At 41.4% G+C, this 21,538-nt stretch overlaps 2 protein-coding genes across 2 annotated transcripts in view; both read right to left on the reverse strand.

Moving 5' to 3' along the window:
• Nucleotides 1-4,737, reverse strand: part of eef1akmt1 (EEF1A lysine methyltransferase 1) — an 8,695-nt gene extending 3,958 nt beyond the window's left edge. The window contains exons 1-4 of the mRNA XM_020618913.1: nucleotides 4,675-4,737; nucleotides 1,230-1,433; nucleotides 530-612; nucleotides 2-82 (exon numbers count right to left, since the gene is read on the reverse strand). Coding sequence (XP_020474569.1) covers nucleotides 2-82; nucleotides 530-612; nucleotides 1,230-1,376 — 311 coding nt within the window. The 5' untranslated portion in view covers nucleotides 1,377-1,433; nucleotides 4,675-4,737. The remainder of the gene's footprint in view (nucleotide 1; nucleotides 83-529; nucleotides 613-1,229; nucleotides 1,434-4,674) is intronic.
• Nucleotides 4,738-6,916: 2,179 nt separating this feature from the next.
• The window catches only part of xpo4 (exportin 4), a 61,299-nt gene continuing 46,677 nt past the window's right edge, over nucleotides 6,917-21,538 (reverse strand). Inside the window, exons 14-25 of the mRNA XM_020618900.1 lie at nucleotides 21,494-21,538; nucleotides 19,057-19,216; nucleotides 17,922-18,091; nucleotides 16,175-16,349; nucleotides 13,148-13,354; nucleotides 12,835-12,921; nucleotides 11,881-12,061; nucleotides 11,645-11,766; nucleotides 11,413-11,543; nucleotides 10,169-10,286; nucleotides 9,663-9,755; nucleotides 6,917-8,517 (exon numbers count right to left, since the gene is read on the reverse strand). Coding sequence (XP_020474556.1) covers nucleotides 8,320-8,517; nucleotides 9,663-9,755; nucleotides 10,169-10,286; nucleotides 11,413-11,543; nucleotides 11,645-11,766; nucleotides 11,881-12,061; nucleotides 12,835-12,921; nucleotides 13,148-13,354; nucleotides 16,175-16,349; nucleotides 17,922-18,091; nucleotides 19,057-19,216; nucleotides 21,494-21,538 — 1,687 coding nt within the window. The 3' untranslated portion in view covers nucleotides 6,917-8,319. The remainder of the gene's footprint in view (nucleotides 8,518-9,662; nucleotides 9,756-10,168; nucleotides 10,287-11,412; nucleotides 11,544-11,644; nucleotides 11,767-11,880; nucleotides 12,062-12,834; nucleotides 12,922-13,147; nucleotides 13,355-16,174; nucleotides 16,350-17,921; nucleotides 18,092-19,056; nucleotides 19,217-21,493) is intronic.

The raw sequence follows: 21,538 nt of genomic DNA on the forward strand, positions 1-21,538 counted from the left end.
GACGGCAGACACCCGGTCTGCCCCGCCCACCACACCCTGCTTCAGCTTCTGGTACACACTGGGTGCGCTCACACATGCTATCCTGAAGAAAAACATTAAACCCAGTGGTGGAAGAAACACTCATCCTTCACTGAAGTAACAGTACCAACACAGCAGTCAAAGCCCTGCATGAAATATCCTGTTCAAGTAAATGTACCTAAAATAAACATCAGCAACATAAATTAAAAGTGCTTGTTTTGTATTTGTGAGTCATCGTTATTATTACTAGCTTATTAATATGGTTGCACTGATACGTAAGCAGCATTTCACTGATGAAGCAGATACTTTAACACTTACGTTGTTCCCAACACATTGTGTCGAGACCAGAGAGCTGAAGCTTTCACCGAAATCACAACACCTTCAATTTTACAGGTGCCTCAACTAGGACTGACACTTCGTTAAGGACTGGGTTTAGTTAAACCGTAGTTATGGATGGAATTAGGATTAGGCTAAATCTCCAGGAAATGAATCTGTGTGTGTGTAGTTTTACCTGCCTCCCTCTCCAGCTTCACGTACGACCTCTTCGGCTAACTGAGTGGCTGTTTCATCACTGTACCAGAACTGGCTCATCCGCTGGTGGAAGGGCACAGACAAACACACAGGATCAGTGACGCAGTACGAGTTTATCAACATTAAATCTGTCCATGTGATTTCCTGCTACATGCTTGAACCCTACCCGTGTCACACTAGTTGACAATAACATGAAGTGAAGGCGTTAAGTGAGGATTATTGGTCTGATGCCAGGACTCACACTTTACAGCTGAAAACAACTTGGACTATAGATTTCTACAATATACAATACTGCAAAATAAACATTCTCTGGTCCCAGTTTGTCCCACTTGAACATTTCCTGCTTTTCTTGGTTATAAATGATGATGATCTCGGACTGTCGGTCTGATCAAACAAGCCCCGGGAAACAATAAAGGTTTTTTCTTTTTAATTTTGTTTTGTAACATTTTATTAACAAAATAACTAATCACAAAAATAACTGTCAGGTTGACTGATAATGAAAACATAGCTGCAGCTCTACAGTGGAGCCTGATGCACAAGCCACTATAGGAAATGACACCATGAATGACCTGCTTCTAGTGCACTGTGAACTCTGATATTATATATTGACTGAGATACATGCTCATTTCTGCATAAAACACAGAACAGAAGAGTCAGCTTTCCATCTCCAGTAGACTCACCCAGTCCTCCTCCAGCGCTCCAACAGCGAACTGGTCCGATGATGTCGTAATGTGAGCCGGGTCAGTCCTGCTCTCACTGTAAAACTCCTGCAGGGCGGCCAGGGTGTGAGCGGACAGTGTGGGCACATCGTCGTCGCTGTCACTCATGGCCGAACACGAGGAGAACAACCGTCCTTTAGGATGAAGGAGCAAAAATGCCTGAAACTACATGAAAGGAGAAATATGATTCACTTTGTCTGGTTACTTCCAGCTGCTGAGGAATTTTATAAACGACAATTTATTACAGTTCATTGCAGAGTCAGATCATTTACTTAGGTCATAGTAGAAATACTTTGTTAGTGGTAAAGGTTCTACATCCAGAATTTTATTTAAGTACAAAAGAATTAGCAGAAAATATAGTAGAAGTTATCAAAAGTAAAAGTACTCATTGTGCCAGCCTGGCCGACTGCAGACTAACAGATGTTATTAATATTATAGGGCTGCAGATAATGATTGTTTTCATTGATTCATCGTTCACTTTATAAAATGTCAATATTTCTTTAGTTAAGATTTTCTAGAGGCCAACATCATTCTTCAGATGCTTCACTTGGTGTAAAACCCCAAAGTTTTTCAGTTTAGTATAATTTTGTCAATGCTGTTCTATGATATTTTTAACAATATTATGTATTTTTTGAGCATTATGTGTACATCACTTTAAATGTGCAGGTGCTGCAACAAGGCGGAGCTCATTTTAATAACTTTACATACAGTGCCTTGCGAAAGTATTCGGCCCCCTTGAACTTTGCGACCTTTTGCCACATTTCAGGCTTCAAACATAAAGATATAAAACTGTAATTTTTTGTGAAGAATCAACAACAAGTGGGACACAATCATGAAGTGGAACGAAATTTATTGGATATTTCAAACGTTTTTAACAAATAAAAAACTGAAAAATTGGCCGTGCAAAATTATTCAGCCCCCTTAAGTTAATACTTTGTAGCGGCCAACACAAACTAGACTTTTTCAGTAATTTGTTGCTTTGCTTTCCTTCATCAAAAGGACCTAAACAATTGTTAACCTCAGCTCGAAAATGATTTTCAGAACTCAAAGATCTCCGGTACAGCCTAACACTAAACAATTCCTCATGATCTGCCTCTGCAGGGGTACTAATGCCATCGGAGCCACACTGTATAAAACAAATACATGAAACGATCGATTTAATTCATGTAGACTGATGAATGCACTTTTGACTGTTTTGGCATTTTGTGATGTGACTTTGTGGTGTTGGGTGCCTTTAATCCTTGTGTATTTCATCTCACTCCAACAGTGTGTGAATACATTTTATATACTTCTGTTTGCAGGAGTGTGTGTGTGTGACAGACAAATAACATATGTACAATAGGTCAGAACAAAACTATCTGCCCAGTTAATGTAATTGTAATATGATCGTTAAATTGGCTCATGGATAGATGTTAAAACGAACCACCCTGTTGTTTATCTGTATTCAATGGCCCGTGAGTCAAAATTCACACCTAAAGTCATTCAAATGAATCATCATTAGCGTGGAAGGAAAATACTTAAACAAGTCTCACTCATCCACTAACATGAATTAGCGAATTGCGTGTTTGCTTAACTGCAACTAACAAAACGAGGATGTAGGTAAATATTGAAATTCCCTTCGATTGGTGGCCAGTCTGTAAAGCACCGGGTGAGCAGGCGCTCCCTATTGATGAGCTTCAGCTAATCCATCGCATTTCCCTGTAAATAGCTTTCTGCATGAGAAAGAGACCCCCCCCCCCCCCCCACCTGAATCCAATCGAGAATCTGTGGAAAGAACTGAAAACTGCTGTTCACAAACGCTCTCCATCCAATCTCACTGAGCTCGAGCTGTTTTGCAGGAGGAATGGGCAAAAATTTCAGTCTCTTGATGTGCAAAACTGATAGAGACATACCCCAAGCGACTTACAGCTGTAATCGCAGCAAAAGGTGGCGCTACAAAGTATTAACTTAAGGGGGCTGAATAATTTTGCACGCCCAGTTTTTCAGTTTTTTATTTGTTAAAAACGTTTGAAATATCCAATAAATTTCGTTCCACTTCATGATTGTGTCCCACTTGTTGTTGATTCTTCACAAAAAATTACAGTTTTATATCTTTATGTTTGAAGCCTGAAATGTGGCAAAAGGTCGCAAAGTTCAAGGGGGCCGAATACTTTCGCAAGGCACTGTATCACTAGGTAGCGCATGAATTTCAAGACTCCCATCCAAACATTCACTTTTTCCATCAGCAGGTCCTTTTACAAGAGAATAAGAGATGTATTACCCACAGAAACAAGTATCTGTACTATGAAAGCTGGAACATCTGGTCAGTTTTGTATCTAGACAAGACAAGACAACACAACACAGGAAATGTGCTCTCTTTTGAAAACCTTTTGGTTAAAATATAATACTGAACTTAATAAAAAGGCATTTGATACAGTTATAAAAGCTGCTGCAGCTGCATGTTGCTGATCAGGATTCTTTTTTCTAACTCTCCCCTTCTCTCCAGATCAGTGGAATTCATTTTAAGGGGAGCAAGCCTCCAAATAAATGCGTCTGACAATGTTTAACTTCAGAATTAGACCCTGGCCTATCCAATAAATATTCAAAAATTTGACAAATACACAGTTATAATAATTAACACAAAATATGTCCATGACCTATTTCCTTCTAAAGATAGTTATATGCTATGCCATTGACACTGCAATAGCTTCTTATATAATTTAATAATAATAGTTGCACTTTCTGTAACAATGACACTGAAACAACAGACCACTTGTTCTTCTTCTGCTTATACTTCAAACCTAGAAGACTTACCAGACTGGCTAAATCCAAAATTCCAAGAGTTGAATTAATTTACATGTAACAAGATGATTGGTGTCACACTCGATGAAAAGATTGAACCTTTACTCAACTGTTTCATATTCCTTACTTTGTTTAAATTAATTTCTTTTTGTGTTTATTTATTCCTTTATTTAATGTGCTCTCATTTTACCGATGTTTTATCTCCACAACGGATTTTATTCGGGCTTTAATGCTTATTTTTGTAATGTTGTTAATGTTTTCCTAACTTCTGTAAAGCACCTTAAACTGCCCCCGTGTATGAAAAGTGCTATATAAGTAATGTTGCCTTGCCTCAGGATTTATGATTTTAGGCTACAGTACACTTTGTTGCCTTGTTGTATGTATATAACTTGACTTTGCAATAAAGAACTGGGTGAAAACTGTGCAGGAAAAAGCCTGATGAATAGATGAATAGCAGCGACAAACCAAGCAGATCGTCATACACAGACAAACAGGGCATCTAACATCATAGACACATTCACCACAAGTGACCTCATTTCACTCAAGTGACCTCACAATTAAAAAGTTTTCGCTGATCAACACTGGCACAAATATACAAACAAACCGAGCACAAAACTGAACTTACCTCAGTTGCCGTCGTCCAGTGAACATGTGAAAAGTCGCGGGATTGTGACGTGGAGTCGGTGGTTCTTCTTCTTCTTTCGTAGATTTTATGTGCGGTTGGTAGCCAACTTAATAGCATTGCTGCCCCCTACTGGACTGGAGGGTGATATAAGTATCAAAGGCAGGCAAAAACCATTTTCTCTTCAGTCTCCTTTAAAACAAATAATTAAAACTAAATCATTTTCCATGATGTAAGTACAGCTCTTCAATTTGAGGATTCTAAATGAAAAATCTTTCATTCACAAAATCAATATTTCATAAAACCATTAATAAACCAATAGGTTGTTTTATTCATATTTGAAAAAACACTTTATAAAATAAACTAAAATATATCAAGTATACATAACTATTATTAAAAACCTTTGTAGTTGGTCTGTTTTATCTTATTGTATTTACTGTATGTATTTAGGCTATTGTATTTTTAGTGTCACTCTCCTTTTTCAATGTTTTCTTTTCATAAGACTAATTTCAATGTACAATTTTCATAATACTTGAACTGATCAAATGGAAGCATTCTTAATTTAATGTCATACGCAATTGAGTATAACATTTAAAAAAAAGACAGAATTTAATCTGTTTTTTAAGAAAATTAAAATCTGACAATTTTTTTCTCTACTTTGTGTCCTTTCTACTTTATATTTAACTCAGGAAGACTTATTGTGCAGTCCATTTACAAGGTTTAGCATTCCTGGTCTTTAACAGATTTTAATAGTCAATAAGTGGAGATCCAACTTTAACTCCACAAACCAAAAGGCAAAATATGGTACCCGCTATAAATCCTTTGTCTGACACTTAACTACCTGTAATTTATAACTGGTTTATGTGTTTAAATGTTTATTTAGCAAACAAACGGCAAAACAAAACTCAGCAGTGGACCAATACATGCTTATATTTCATCTGTAGGAAAACCTCTTTGAATTTAGTTTAAATTGGATACAAACAATGAAGGAGTGAGATTTAAACTAATTCTTTTGCAGGGTTTTGGCTGAGGTACAATATAGTAGCATCAAGTTTTCAGGTACTCAAACATCAGAGGCAAATCAAGTGAAACCTGGTTCTCAAGTTAATTTTATCAACAGATGTTGATGGTTAAATATTTTATCTAATTTCAGTCTTAAATTTGTGGACAAATATGTTTTACCTGTTAAATTTTAAATATTTCACAGCCACATATCCAGATTAGTTTTTTCTTTAATCAGAGTTAATTGAGTGCGACTAACATCTGAGTGTTAAAGGATATATGCAACAGTCCCCACACAGAGACCAATGTCTGTCACTACTGGATTTTATTTCCCTGGACCACAGACCTCCATTGTTGCTCAAAAACAATTAAATACACATCAGAGAAACACAACGCTGCACTGGGCGACGTTTCCCCATTACAAAACACCAGACCCTGATATTTTGATAATAAAGGCTCCAAAGGGCTGTAACTTTTTACAGGATCTGAATTAGGAGCCAAGGGCCCATGAATGAGAATGAGCTGCATATTCCAAACAAGTACCAGGGTTTTGTTTTTTTATAATGAAATATATCGTTGTGTTGTTTCACTGATGTGTTTCTAATTGGTTTTGAAAACCAACTTACATCTCTCTGAACTAAATTTACAACATGAAATAAAATACTGAAGCAATAAGTCATCTTGACGAATAAACTAATCCACGACTAACAGACAATTGTGAGTAGAGGCAAATCATTGTTGGTTGTAGTCTCTGTATGGGGAGTGCTAAAATACTGTTAACGAAAGAAAACGACCGGTCTTATCCTTTAAATTGGTAAAGTGCATATACCAACCTCTGACACATTAAACTGCAGGACAGGCCACCTGGCTACTGTTGCCTTCTGTCTAGCAAGTGAATTAAAATAATTTTGGCTCAGTACTGGGCTTTTACAAATCACCCTGGTTCAGTGTGCTGTGCAGAAAACAGTGTCACTATCATTAAATACCTGATCAGACCTGGGGCAATGGAAATACCTCCACACATGCTGCCAGTACTCAGCAGACAGAAGTGATTGTTCCTTTGAGCAGCGACTCAGTTCTTCAGTCCAGATAAATGTTTCACTTCTAAAATCCACAGTAATTATATCTCAGTGAATAGCTGCTGAACTAATTCTGTGATCCAAAGTAAAACCATTCACTTCATTTATTACTACAGAAGATAAAAGACATCAGAGACAAGTAAAGAAGACGAGAGACGCTCAAACATGTTATACAATAAGTTTATGTACACTTTTACATGTCATTAACAAAACAGCCATTCTAACCAGGATAATGCTCTGAACTCCAACAGAGTGCTTCAGCAGGTGGCTCTGCTCCTTTGTATTTGGTTTGTAATTGCTGTCCTTCAGCAGTCTCTGCTTCAATCCAGTGTGTGGTGAAGAGCGATACAGTGGATGTGCTGCTGTAAAAAAATACTCAATTTAATCTACTAAACTTTAGAGGCCCGATCTGTCAGGAGGCAGGGGGTTGTGACAGAACACTACAATCCAAACTGAGAAGACATATCAAACTGCAGGAAGGGTCAACACAGAGGAAGCTGCTTCCTGAATTCACACTGTTGAACTCAGACCTCTTCCTGCCATCTACTGGCACATAAAAACATTGCAGCCTTTGTTTGTTTTTTTTAGTCTTTGTACATTTCTCCTGGTGTCTGGTTTGAAAACATTACATATACACATATTTACTTTATATATACACCTTTTAGTGAAACTAGGATTTTGGTTTTCTCTCATTGCCAACAACCAAATGCCCTCCTGTGCTGTGTGGGTCAGAAAGCCCAGAGACAGCCAGGATGTCCATACCAGTGTTGTCATGACAACGTTTCACATATACACATATGTGTGTGTGTGTGTGTGTGTGTGTGTGTGTGTGTGTGTGTGTGTGCGCGCATGTGCATCCACTGTGTTTTTGGTGAATGGCAGGCACAGTTTGTCATCAGCTGATGCATGACATGCATGCACACACAGAACAATCAACAAAACAAAGGCACTCTGGGGAGGATCGGGGCAATGTGTGTGTGCGTGTGTGTGTGTCTATCAGAGTGGAACCTGTGTGTGTGCATTAATGGAGAGGTGGTCACTGTGGCATTCTTGCAACAAAATGGCCCCTCTAATACTTTCACTGGAAAAACAACCAACTCCTTCACTGTTCAATGACAAGTGTTACCCTCGATGCACGTTGCAAGAGCTCCAGCAGCCTCCAGGCACATGGGGTGGGGGAGGGCGTCCCAATCCACATCAGCTGCTGCTCCACCTCTTGTCATCATGAGGGTCAGTGTTCAGTCACGTCAGTCTGACGGGATCCTCCGACTGAGTCTGTGTGCACTGCAATCCAGTCTCCATGGCTACCTCGTTTCCATCTTCATCAAATCAATCAATCACGCCAAATTGGCGGGGCGGGGTGGGGGTTGTAACAGTTGGGGAGAAAAACAAAAAAGAAATCCAAGGAGGTGAAAACATTTAGGCATGAGCCGGTTTCCCCGCAGCAGGTGGAGAGATAGAGAGGTCCTCTGAGGCTTTGAGCTGTCTCTCTGACCCATCATTCTTAAGCGGGGCAGGTAGAGGTCTTTGCCTGTTTGCTTTGCAAGGCGGAGTCACTTTCCAGTGGTTATTTCATGCAGAGCAGGCCGCCCACATTGGCCACAAACTCCTCCAGGCTCTTGAGGAAGGCGACCTTCTGTTTTCGGTCCATGGTGGGCGGCGTACTGCTGGCCGTCAGCTTGTTGAAGGCATCGGCTAGACGCTGATAGGTGACGGGGTCTCTCTGAGAGGAGAGCAGAGTCTCCACCAGCTCCGAGTACTCTGCCTGACAGAGGGGAGCAACAGACCATCACACCGTATTCAAATAAAGCAAAGTGTGCAGCTGGAGATGGACTGATTCAGTGGGCGACTGACAAGTGACACGTCTGAGAAGTCAAGCTTCTTTTTGTGCTGTAAAATATCCAGCTCAGTACATGGTAACCTAACCTACACTGCACTTCGGAGGCTGATACTGATATCAATATTTGGCAGTTTAAAAATTGATGACACATTAGCCTACAGAATTTAAACAGATTCTTTCAATTGATTTTAAATTCTGACTGTGTATAAATGGCAGCCAAACTATGCAACTGTGCCACTGTTTTAACAGGTGCAGTCACACTGAGTCGTCCTGGTCAATGGTACACTGCTGCACTAAACAGCGAGCTGCTCGCCTTGGCGACGTGCTTGAGGAGTGTTGCAAGGCTGTCGCCTGTAGCTGCACTGTGGCTGCTTCTGTCTCTACAGTTTCTCCCTGGAATATTTCAAACTGACCAAATAAACTGAAGACACCGTTCTCTGGTAAAACACTTCATAAATTAGCAAAATGTCTAAAACCACGTTTTCACTTTGCCGTTACGAGTCCCTGAGTGTGGATAGATTGGAAAAAATGGAAACTTCATTCATTCAGAGTAAAATCTGCAACACAAAGTGTACAAAAAGTGAAGGGTTCTGATTCTCCAGTGACCATGTCATGTTACGGTATACTGGGCTGATCTAACAAACTACACATAGAAGAGCATCTTTACTGCTAGGAAATGTGTCATCACTGGAGTTACTGAGGTGGACAGCGGCAGACAGAGGCCCCGAGCTTCCACACAGACAGTTAAACAACAACCGGCATAAAACGTTTCTGCGGCTGAGTAAGACTGTGGGTGTCAGCCTGAGGTCATTCTATATTTGACCTGAAGACCACTTGATCAACGGCCTCTGCTCATTTCATAAAGCTGCACAGAAACTCAGACTGGACACCTTCAGAACCACTTCCATCATCACTTTTAGCTCTATACATCTTTCTACAAGCAGAAAGTCTTAGTCATATGATTGTTATTTTTTAATTAGCACTGACGTCATGTTTTGTTGTTAGTATTAACAGATTGACTCATAGCAGAATCCTGGCGCTACAGCGACACGTATACATTAGTTACTTACCTGGTGCAGGCACACGAGGGTGTAAAGAGCTTCTCCTGCTGCCACTGTCATCTCTGTGTTGTGTTTTTGTAGGACCAGCATGTCAAACACCAGCTGTAGACACAGAGGACGAAGACCAAGGTGTGAAGACAGAAACAATATTAAAGCAGAAAGTGCACACACACTGTTCAGCCAAACACAGCATTAACACAACTCTTGATGTTTCGCTCACTGCCTCTCTGGTTCCTTTCCAGCCTTTTAATCCATCTCTTAAAAACAGTTTAGGTAAACAGGCTTATTTCCAGCCATTAGAGAGCACCACCATTACAACCATCAAACATAGCTCAGCTTAGCACAGAGACCCGAAACAGGGAAGCAGCCTGTCTGTGTACAAAGGTAACAGTCCAACACATCTCATGTGCTTTTTGTGATTTGAACAGCAGTGTAAAACGGACACTCTGTATATATTGTTTCTGCAACATTTAGCGTGACATTCAGATGTTTTATCACAGTAAAATGAGGAATACCTTGAGGAAGTGACGGGTGGCGATGAAGAGAGGCGTGTCCTTCTCCTGGTTTTTAGCGCACTGTTCAGCCAGAGGAGACAGAGCCTCCAAACACAGCTGGCTGATCTCTGAGCTCATCCTAGAAACAGGCATTAAGGAGCAAATTGCAAATTAACATCAGGATGTGATTCTCTTCTCTGCTGGCTTACAGCCCTGCACTGAGAGGAAACCAGAAGTCCTTCACAGTGAAGGCAGTGTTAGGTTGTTTCTTAGTTAGATAGATATTCAGAGATTTGTTGTCTAGAAATGTTTAGTGGAGACAGGATGTCTAGCTCAGGCTGTTAAATGCTCAGTTCAATTTCATGTGCTTGCAGACTGCATTGAGGCCAAGGCTGCAGGCAAGAAGAGTTGTTAGTATTAACTGTAATGCTAATCTTAATATTTGTCTTAATGTGTAATGTCATGTCAAATTGTTCTTAGATACACACCACTAATCAACAGCCACACACCTTGAACTTTCCTCATGTTTTGACTAACGTTATGTTCAGCTGCAAGCTGGCATATCAGGTGACGTCACGGTTTGACGTGCCTGCGTAGTATGGGGCTAGCCCAAAATGATTAATATTGTATAGGTTTGTTGGTCCAGGGTCTTTCATCTTGCCAAGCTGCCTGCGCGCAGGTTGGTGGTGGAAGAGATCTGGACGTGTAATGTTAATTTTACCTGTGATCCTCTGAATAAACCAGTACGGTTATTTTTGATAAAATCTACAGTGGTCTACTTCGTCTTTTTGTGAGTTCCTGGTTTAAAAGAGCCGGAAGGAGCTTTGTACATAAAACAGAGCTTATAGCAGCTTGTCCTCAATTTAGACATTTCATCTTAGATGACAGTTTTTGGTGCTATATACCTCCAATCTGTCCAGCTGGGAGTATTTGCAAAAGACTCATCTTGTCTCAAACCAGCCTAAACGTAATGTGAGATTTCTGTCAATGTTGACTGACTTGTGCCTTAGGAAGAGGGTCTGAAAGGGCTGGGTATAGAGTCAACTTCCTTCTTGATACAAGTGCAGTACGGATCCAAGAACTTTTCAGTAGCTTACTGTGGGGAATATGGGTGTGTTGTTCTACCAAACCCTTTCTCTTAACAAAGATCAGATGATGATCAGAGACGATGAAAATCGGGGTGCGCACTGGATGCTATCGGTTTGGAGCCCGGAGTTTGTGTTAAAGCTGAATCTGCACACTCAGCACAGACAGTAGAAGGATACGAGGTCATTCCCAGCTCCAGGGAGAACATGAGGCTCTTGAACAGGTCTTCAGGCAGCTGGGGGATCTTTTCTGGAAAGATCTCACAGATGAAGGTGATGAGCTTGTAGTACTGGTTACACAGAGACGGGAACTGTGGAATGGACGAGCACAGGATCAGTCATCCAAACAGATTATATTGTCCAAACGGTCACAGTTTTTAATGCTCAGTGAACCCAATCTATGTTGTTTTACCTTGAGTAGGTCCTGAGACATGAGTGGAAGAACGATATTGACACCATAGAGCACCACATCTGCGGCTGATACAGTCCGACCGGAGGCTGGAGTTCCCTGGTCTTGGTTCCGAAACACCTCGTCTAGAACACACAGAAGTTCGAAGAAGAGATTAGGAAAAGTCTTTTACTCTCATCAGTTGTGGAGTTTTCTCTCTTTATTGAGATTTAAAGGCACAAAACATGGAGCCAGCCCACCGGTGTCGCTGAAGTCAATGAACTCTTTGGAGAGCAGGTTGGTGAGCAACTCCATGATGAGAAGTAGGTCCTGGTACTGATCCTCCTCAGCCATGGCATCGCTTCGCTTCCTGCTTTGGTTGTTTTTGGAGTAGACCTGCAGCAGCGTCAGACACGCTTCGTATAGCTCCATGGACTTGGTCTGAACAAGGAGACGAGAGAAAGTAGATCCACTCAGCATTTCACATAGTCATGGACCTAAAGCCCAGATACCACAACTGTTTTATGACTTTCCTTTGCTGAGTGTAACTGCCTCATATCAGGCTTTTCTGGTCTGTTTAAAGGATACGGTCGGGCATTTTCTATATTAATAGCATTTTCAACACCCCATACACAGAGACTGTCAGTTCTAGATCAGCTTGTTTGTCTGTACCACAGACCTCTGTTGTCTTCAGAAACGATTAAAACCACATCAGGGAAACAAACCGCTGCACTGTGTGAAACACTGCTTCATAACAAAACAATCGGAACAAAAAAGTGACACAATTCCACATTCTATTTTCCAGGAGCCTGTGATAAAGCTCTTCCACAACGGACAAAACACGGTTTGTCCCCAAAAAGATGATGTAAAAGAAGGCTGATGCATCTCTGCATCAAATGACTAAAAAAAAGTAGTAACTTGAAAAAATGGTGACTTTATTGTTAAGCAAAGGTTTAGACCGTCAATCCCAGATTAACACCGAGTCATTATCTTAAACCACAAAAAATTCAGATCATTTTTAGTTCAATGCCTACACACAGAAAAAAAATCAAACTGTCACCGATGAGAAGTAAAGATAATTTACTCCAAACTACTGACAAAACCTCTGAGAACCACCACTGTGCAAGGGCAGAACAGCACATGGTTGTTTTTGCATCTTGTATATACTGATGTGTTGTGTGAACAGAACAGAAAAACATTTTGCTGTTGCTCACCTCTCCCAGGTAGCAGATCTGTTTGTGAGCCACTTCCACAAACACCTCAATGATGAGGTTGATCGTCTCAGGCGTGCTGCTGTAGACCTGAGCCATGAGAACACAAGTCGAGGATCAGATTCTACATCATATACAGCTGATGAACACTTTAAGGCCTCTACCATCACACTTATTCCTCGGCACTGTCCTGTGTGCCCTGTAGCCTTCCAACCCGTGTGTTCATCTCTTTCACTAGTGGATCGACAGCAGCTGCTGCCGTATTCTAAGCTACAGGGGAACATAAACACAGACTACTTTTCCTCTCTGGTCTTACCTCCATGAGGCCGATGCAGCTGGACAGGAAGTCGATGAGGAAAGAGAAGAGTGAGGCCACGTTGTCGATCTGCGTTGCCTCAGCAATGCCGCACAGTGCCTCCAACGTTGCGACAATTTCCTGTTTGACAGCTTCCTCCTGGCTGATCTGGGCAAAGTTCTCCTGGTTGATGAGGTTGAGGAAACGCTGCTGCAGAGGGTGAAGCACCTGGATGGACAGATACCACACAGACACCATGCGTCTCTCTCTCTCTCTCTCTCTCAGGGTATTTTAACATCTTTTGTTGCTTTGACTACGTAATATCTTGGTGTTCACTTGTGTCAATTTGTGTGACACTCTAGCTTACCTATTGAAACACTTCTTTATATATTTTAAAATCAGAAGGAGCCCCTGTGCGGAGCTGCAGCTACTGTATAAAAGCTTCTAACTCTGATGAACACGCAGTGAGTTCAAGACTCTCGTACTGCTTTATAATCTGACCTTAGTTTTGTTTCAAGCTTGAGTTAATGGGATAAAAGTGATTTCTAGGTGCTTGTAAAGAAAAGGCATTGATGCAGAGATGCAACAAAGAAAGGTTGGATCAGTTGTTAGGCCCATCTTTCCTCCTCCACCTCCACCCACGTCATCCACAGAGCAGCTGTAGCAGCAGCTGCAGTCTCACTCACACACCCTCCATAATTACTCTGGAATCATTGTGGCTTTGCAACCCCATTTACTGCCAGCAGCATATTAAGACAAAGGCCTCCAGGATCATAACAAGGATCAAATTATACACACAGGAGAAAGACTCGACAGGGGAATATTATCAACTGCATCCATCAATCCTAATCCCCCGAGCTGACTGGAGTGTGCAGAGCTCTATAACGCAGAACAGGACCAACAAGTTTTTGTGCTTATTTTTAAAAGACAAAGCTCATGACTTTGGTGAACTTAACAGTTATTACTGTGCTTTTATTTCGCACCAGACGTGAACCAGGTGAAGACTGCACTAATGCTGCAGGAAAGAGAGTGAGAAACACGAGACAGGCTGTAAACAAGCCACATCAACATCGTCTATCGACTTTAATTGGATAAAGTCAAAGCGTTTATTTCGCATTGGCACAGTAAGGAAACATGTTTCCCTGTACAATGAAACTCTTCCTTTTCTGTCCACAGTGTCAAACAACACAAGTAAAATATAAAAGTAGATAAATAGTAACACAATATAAAGGACTTTAAAAACAGCAAGTGAAAAGAAATATAATAAGAATATAAAAAGATAATGTATGCTACATCAGAAGCTGAATGTGCAACAGTTAGCAATGACTGTGCAATTGTGCATGTGCAAACTGAGAATGCAACAGTACAGGTGGAATTACATGAGGTAGTTCCTGATTGTAAACTCCTGTCAGCTGTTTAGGAGTCTGAGTTTTTCAGTCTAGAGGTCCTACATTTCACACTTCTGAACCTCCGGCCAGAGGGTGGAGGTGTGAACAGTCCATGCTGGGGTTGGGTGCGGATAGAGGCAGCTTTCCTACGCACCCTGCGGTGGTAAATGCTCTGCAGAGAGGGCAGTGGAGTCCTGGTGATCTTCTCCACAGTCTTTACCACTCTCTGCAGGCGCTTGCGGTCCATAGCAGTAGTGGTGCCATACCAGACAGTGATGCAGCTGGTCAAGATGCTCTCAATGATGCAGCTGTAGAAGTTGCTGAGGATCCTAGGCGACATGCCAAACCTCCTCAGCCTCCTCAGGAAGTACAGTCGCCGTTGGACCTTCTTGACCAGCTGTGTGGTGTTAAGTGTCCAAGTGAGGCCCTCACTGATGTGGACGCCCAGGTATTTGAAGCTGCTCACCCTCTCCACCTCGAGCCCCCGGATGAACACTGGCTGATGAGATCTCCTTTCCTTCCTCATGTCCACCATCATCTCCTTCGTCTTGTCTGTGTTGAGGCTGAGATTATTGTCCTTGCACCAAGCCACCAGACTGGCCCCCTCCCTCCTGTAGGCTGCTTCGTCCCTGCCAGTGATGATACCTATCACTGCGGTGTTGTCCACAAACTTCAGGATGATGTTGTCTTTGTGGGAGGCGACACAGTCGTGGGTGAACAGGGTGTAGAGGATAGGACTGAGGACACATCCCTGTGGGGTGCTAGTGTTTGAAAGGTGAGAAAAGGAATAGTGGAGTGCAGTTGCGATGGCGTCTGAGGTGGCCCTGTTGGGCCGGTAGGCATACTGCAGGGGGTCCAGGGTGTCTGGTATACTGCTCTGAATGTGGGCCAGCACCACTCTCTCAAAACACTTTCCAATAATTGGGGTGAGTGCCACTGGCCTGTAGTCGTTCAGGCAGGTGACCGGGCTCTTCTTGGGAAGGGGGACGATGGTTGTGGTTAGTGTACTGTGATGGGTGTAATAATTTTCCTGTAGTGATGTTTTCTTTTAGTTTGGCTAACCTGACTGTAAAACTAACAAAAACTCAAAAAGAAGACAAAATAATATTTTTAACAGCTACTGGAAAACCAGATTTTTTTGTTTTTGTAATTCTTTGGCTCTATTTATATAATTTAACATGTCATGTACATTCACAGGCCTTATGTTTGTCATGCTTCACAGCTACTGAGTAGGTGTGGCTGTTCCTGAGCTCAGAGTTAACCGCACAGTGTCAGTTGTTTTAATTTATTTTTTAGAATCTATTTTTGGTGGCACATATTATAACGTATTAGAAACATTTTAATCTAGAGAACAGAAATACATTGTTTTTACATAACCACTGTGTTTATTATTTACCTATTATGGTCCTGTTATAGGGTATTTTATTAGTGATAAACTGAACTTTTTTGTAATTACCTTGGCAATAATAGGTCAAACATGTACAAACTCCCAACCCAAATATATTATGCACATTCAGAAAAGCACCAAATTCTCATATTAAAAAAGAGTTTGGTATCTTTTCTTGGTAAATGACTTCAACATTCAACATTCAACCACATATACTTGACTAATCAACTTATCATTTTAGCTGTTATTCTTTATCATACACCTATACGTTACCTCGGCCCAGTACTGCTGTTTGGTGTCAGAGTCCATGTGTGCGAAGCCCCCAAGGACAAGAGCCTTCATCAGAGATCTCTGCACGGAGCTGGACAGCAGGTGGAGAGGTGGACTGCGGCTGGCAAACTGCTTTGCCAGGCTCCACCAGCTCTCACACTGCACCACGATGTTGGCCCTGAAATGAGAGGAAAGGAGGAGAGTGTCTGTGATGTCTCTATGGTATGGTAGTATTTGATGCAACTCAGTATCCAATGGTCCTACCCAAAAAGATGTCAGAACAATAGTATCAGCCCTTAGTAATGACTAATTAAAAAAAAAAAATCTCATTGTATGTAGAGCTGCACCCTGAAAGTCGACTGGTCGAACCGTCAGTTGACCGAGTCTTCTAGTCAAACCTTTCTTTTTATTTCATCATATTTTATTTTTGTCATCCAGAGTACATTACAATAGAGTGTAGGTGGTGGTTGGGGGGTATGATGCCCACTTCAACTGTGACACTGTCTGATGCATGGATGTCTTAGTGCACAGCTGTTTCTTTTATGTTTGTGTGAAAAGCATCCGTCCATGCATCAAACACACAGTAACAACATGCGCTGTGGGTAACTAACGGGAGCTCAGACTTACAGTGTTGGTAAACCAGGCTATAACCATGTCTCAGAAGAACAAACTGCCTATAAGAGCATAGTTTCAACAGAAATACAAGTGTACACCCGGTCTCATTATTCTGACAAATCCATATGGCAGCCCCACATTAGATTTCATCAATATAAAAGGTGGCAATTTAAATCTTGTATCATATGCAGCTGTCTTTCATTGATTTTTAAATTTCCTGTCACTCTTTTGAATTTGATTACTGATGTTAATTAGGGGTGTAAATCGCCAGTCTCATCATGATACAATTCTATATTGATTCTCTCTGCCAGCAACCTGACATGTGCCGATACTTAAAAATATGCCACGGTGCGATTTCAATTCGATTCGATTCAGGAGCCTCTGATCAATATCAAGCAATAATATCTGCCTGTTTCACACATTTTACTTTTTATTAAAAATAGAATTTTAAAACTTTACTGAGCTCCTCTGTTAATGTGGTCGAAACCATCAGGAAACTTCATGCCAGTTTCTGACAGTCTAGGCTATTTACAGTATATGTGGGTGTGTGTACAGTATGTATGTATATATATATAAAAAGAAAAAAAATTAACAGCCAAATCAGAGTCAACTGACAAAACTGTGACACAGCCCTAATCTGAAGCTGCATATCGCTGTTGTCCTGTGAAAACTCTGAATCAAGTTTGGGTGAGTTGCATGTTTCCTTTTTAACTAAATGCAAAGATGCTTCTCAGAATGTTCTGAGAACAAGTCATAATTTAATTCACTTTATTTTACTAAAAACTGTTTTTCTTAGTTAATGAAAATGTGACACTTTAAACAGTAGAAACAAGATGATTATTAAGCAGGTTAACAAAACAATGACATTTATAAAGTCCTCTATCTCATATCAAACAGGAGATTAAGGAGAAACAATTAAATGTTACTGGTGCATTATGGGAAAAGTACAAAAATACAACTAATGATTATTGCCATTGCTGATAAATTTGTTGATTATTTTATCAATTAAACTACATCACCTTTTGCTTCAGTCAGAAAACTGAACAATGACAATTTTATAAAGCCCAAGGAGACGTTTTGTTTTGTCTTATCAGAATAGCTGCCAAATGTCGAACTGTTGCACCTCAGTCCTCACCTCTCCCTCTTTTCCACCAGTGTCACCAGCAGCTCCACAGTGTCATTAGCTAGCTCAGTCTCTGAGCTCCACACTGACAGGTTGTTGATCACCTTCTCCAAAAGATATCCCACAATCCACTGGGCCCCCTCTGTGTCTGCACCAAATGCTGTGCTCAGGGGGATGCTGATCTGAGGAGAGACAGGAAAAAGATTGGATGGACAGAAGCAAAACATCAGGCTAACGGCTAGGATGGGTTAAAGAAATGGTGCCTGCTGACAATGATCAAACCAAATCAAACCAAACTTATTTCTATAGCACTTTTAAAAACAACAGCTTGGTGACCAAAGTACTTCACACCTTCCGAAAATAACACAGACAATACAGCATACATAAGACATAAGCATACAAAGGGCAAAGAGAAGAAAAGACAAAGACTAACAGGTCGGTTGCATCTTTAATATTAATAGGCAGACTGTTCCACAGTCTGGGGGCCACAACAATAAAAGCACAGTCACCCCAGTGTTTATAATTAGTCTAAAAGAAACTGATCAGAAGATCCAATCAGAAGACAGCAGAATGTTATGTAGAGGTGTGGCAGCTTGGGGGAATGTTAGCCCTGTGTGTGACCCTGGCACTCCATACACTCCTGTTATATCGTTGTTCAGAAACAGAACTGCCAACATTGGCACTGTTCACTTGTTCACTGCACGAGCTGAACCTCCAGTGTCCATGCCCAGTGGAAGTGCACCATCTCTGGTTGCATTACACTTTCCTTCACTGACATCTAAGTGCTTGGCCGTTAAGAGGAACAGAAAATGAAGTGTGTCGAAGAGGACCTTCATTTTGTGGACACTTTGGTCACGTTTGAAGGTCTGTTTCTGAAAGGCCGGGCACAGTCTGTGTGAATACGGGATGTGAGCTTCGGTTTCACCCAGGGTAAAGCTGTTATCATTTCAATCAGATAGCAATCATGCAATCACAAAAATACCTTGAAACATGCAAACCACTGCTGCACAGGAGGTAAAAAAAAAAAAAAGTATCTTCCCCATAAGGTTTGTGCTGAGAGGCCAGTTTGACCGAGTCACACAGTGCCTGGAGTGCTGAGGTCAAATATGGGGCTAGGGAAACACAAGACACACAGAGAGCCTCAGACCTGCTCATAGAGCTTCTCGTCCACCAGCAGGTAGGTCTTGGCCCAGCGTCTGAGGAACCACACAATGTCCTTTCCCATCTGGGGACTCAGCAACTGTGTAAGGCTTGCTCGGGTTGCCCTGGACTCCACCTCTGACGTCCGCAGCACGGCTGACAGCAACCTGGGACAGAACAGCGAGAGCAGTTGGCTTTAAAGTTAATGTAGTCATTGACGTCATCATGGATGCTCTGGTGTTGTTATGGTAAAATATGTGTATTGTATCATGTTTGATGTTGTTTCATTTCCATTTTATGCATTTTAAAGACCCCTCTGGGGATGGATACTGCAAATTATCTTAGGCTATGCTGTGGTATGTGGCACTGGTTCATGCTAGTCTCTATCCAAATAAAATATTAAATAAAATACAGAGACAACATGAGAACAGGAGGATGAGCTGACAGAGAGAAGCAGAAAAAAATGAAAGGTTGGGCAAAAAGATAAACCAAAAGACAACAGGGGGACCAGCAGTTAAGAAGAGAAGGTCAAAAGGAAGAAATTCAGACTGAAAAGAACTCAATGATAAATGAGGTCATGACAAAATGAGAAGCTCAGCAGAGGGACAGTATAGTGAGAAGCTGGAGCCCTATTCAAAGAATGAGCACTGTGGTTTCAACATTAGAGTGGACACAAAGGCTGCAGAGTAAAGCTCAGTTTATAGTTTATTAAGTACATCCACAGGGATCACCTCGAATGCAAAGACATGCTGTGGTACATTATACAAAAAGGTTCACTACTGAAAACTAGTTTTTCTTTCATGTTCTTTTTTGTTGCTAATTTTACTTATATTTTTTAACATTTACATAAAAACAAACCAACCTCCATCCACCCACCTACTATACACATTACAAACCCATTAAAATAAGATAAAAAACCACTGAGACTAGAAAATGAGATTCACTGACAGCAGGACTCGGACCAGGCTTCTCTTTTCTCACTGCACTTGGTCATTACTGTATCGTACCATGTATGTTGTTTATACACCAATGCGTGCGCAGTAATCAGTCTTTGGTGAATCAATTCTGAGGTGGAGGTACAATAGCAGCTGAGAGCACAGGTGTGAATTAACAAATCAATTAAGTCGTGTTGGCTGTTGCTCTTTAGTCAAGACAACAGAAAAAGTGAAGATTTAAACAAAGGTGCCTCGTGACAACCACACTTGTACACAGGTGTCATTAATACAACGGTTTTATTTACCCAACACAAACAGTTAATTGTGATACTGATTTCAAGTCACATCACCTGCTCTACAACCAAATGATCAAACTTTAACACAAAGTCATCATTTTGCTGTTCTCTCTCTCTGTGTGTGTGTGTGTGTGTGTGTGTGTGTGTGTGTGTGTGTGTGTGTGTGAGAAAGAGCGGGCGTCACAAGATCAAATCCACCACACACACACACACACACACACACACAGACACAGACACAATATATAAAAGGACAGAGAGACAGAGGGCTTAAAGCAGCTCGTGGTTCCACCCCCCAGGTCGAGGACACCACAGTTTCACATTGTTTACAGAAAACAAAACCATGCTGACATTTACAGAGTCGGGGTTGACCGCTCTCTATTAGGAAACCCAATGCCATCAGCCAATCGTCTCTGCAATCCTGTGTCACTGCTGTCATCCCCTTCACAAACACACACACACACACACACACGTCTACATAATAAACAATCTAGCAAACAGCGGCTCAGTGACCTTCAGCAGACAATATCACTGGTTGCTGTGACTGCCTATTGTCGTCACTGTGATTATCTGCGCGCGCGCGCGCGCACACACACACGACTCTCTTCAAACACAGAAGCTTCCAGTGAGGCAGCCAACAGTCGCATATTGTCAGGCTCCAGAATTAATTGTTGTAAAAATGAATCCCATTTGTGGTGATAACAGCAAGAAGAGACAGACTTTTCATCCCTGAGTCCATTTTAATATCTGTTGGTTTATTCCTAGAGACAACACTTTGTACTGATGCTCAACAGTCTCACAGGGAGAAATCCATTGTGAAACATAACAATCTGTAATCCCACAAGCAGCAGCAAGAGAACACAATGAACAGCAGCAAGAGAGGCTGTCACAATATGAATAAAGATTTGTGCCCTTACAGAAACTGCTGGCTGAAAATGAGTTTTGAAAGGCAGAAATCCCAGCCCCTTGTGAAGTAAGCGCTCAATAATTTTTATTGATCCACACCCACTTTGACCACCCAGCGGATATATTATAGTCATTTTAAACTCTGGTGCACTAGAAAATCTAGTCAAGTCAAGATTTTTTAACATCAACAGAAAATGCCAGGTCCATTTTCATGCTGACAGCTCCAACACTGTTTGGCAATAGAAATGTGTCCAGCCTGCAGCTCGCCAAGTATTCAGTCACAGCATCTGCTTCCTTAAATTCATCTCACCTGATCACTGAGTCTGTGCGGTTGCAGCCTGGTATGGAGGAGGCC

Source organism: Monopterus albus, unplaced genomic scaffold (assembly GCF_001952655.1).
Source record: "Monopterus albus unplaced genomic scaffold, M_albus_1.0 scaffold211.1, whole genome shotgun sequence".
In the NCBI taxonomy this organism is placed as follows: domain Eukaryota; kingdom Metazoa; phylum Chordata; class Actinopteri; order Synbranchiformes; family Synbranchidae; genus Monopterus; species Monopterus albus.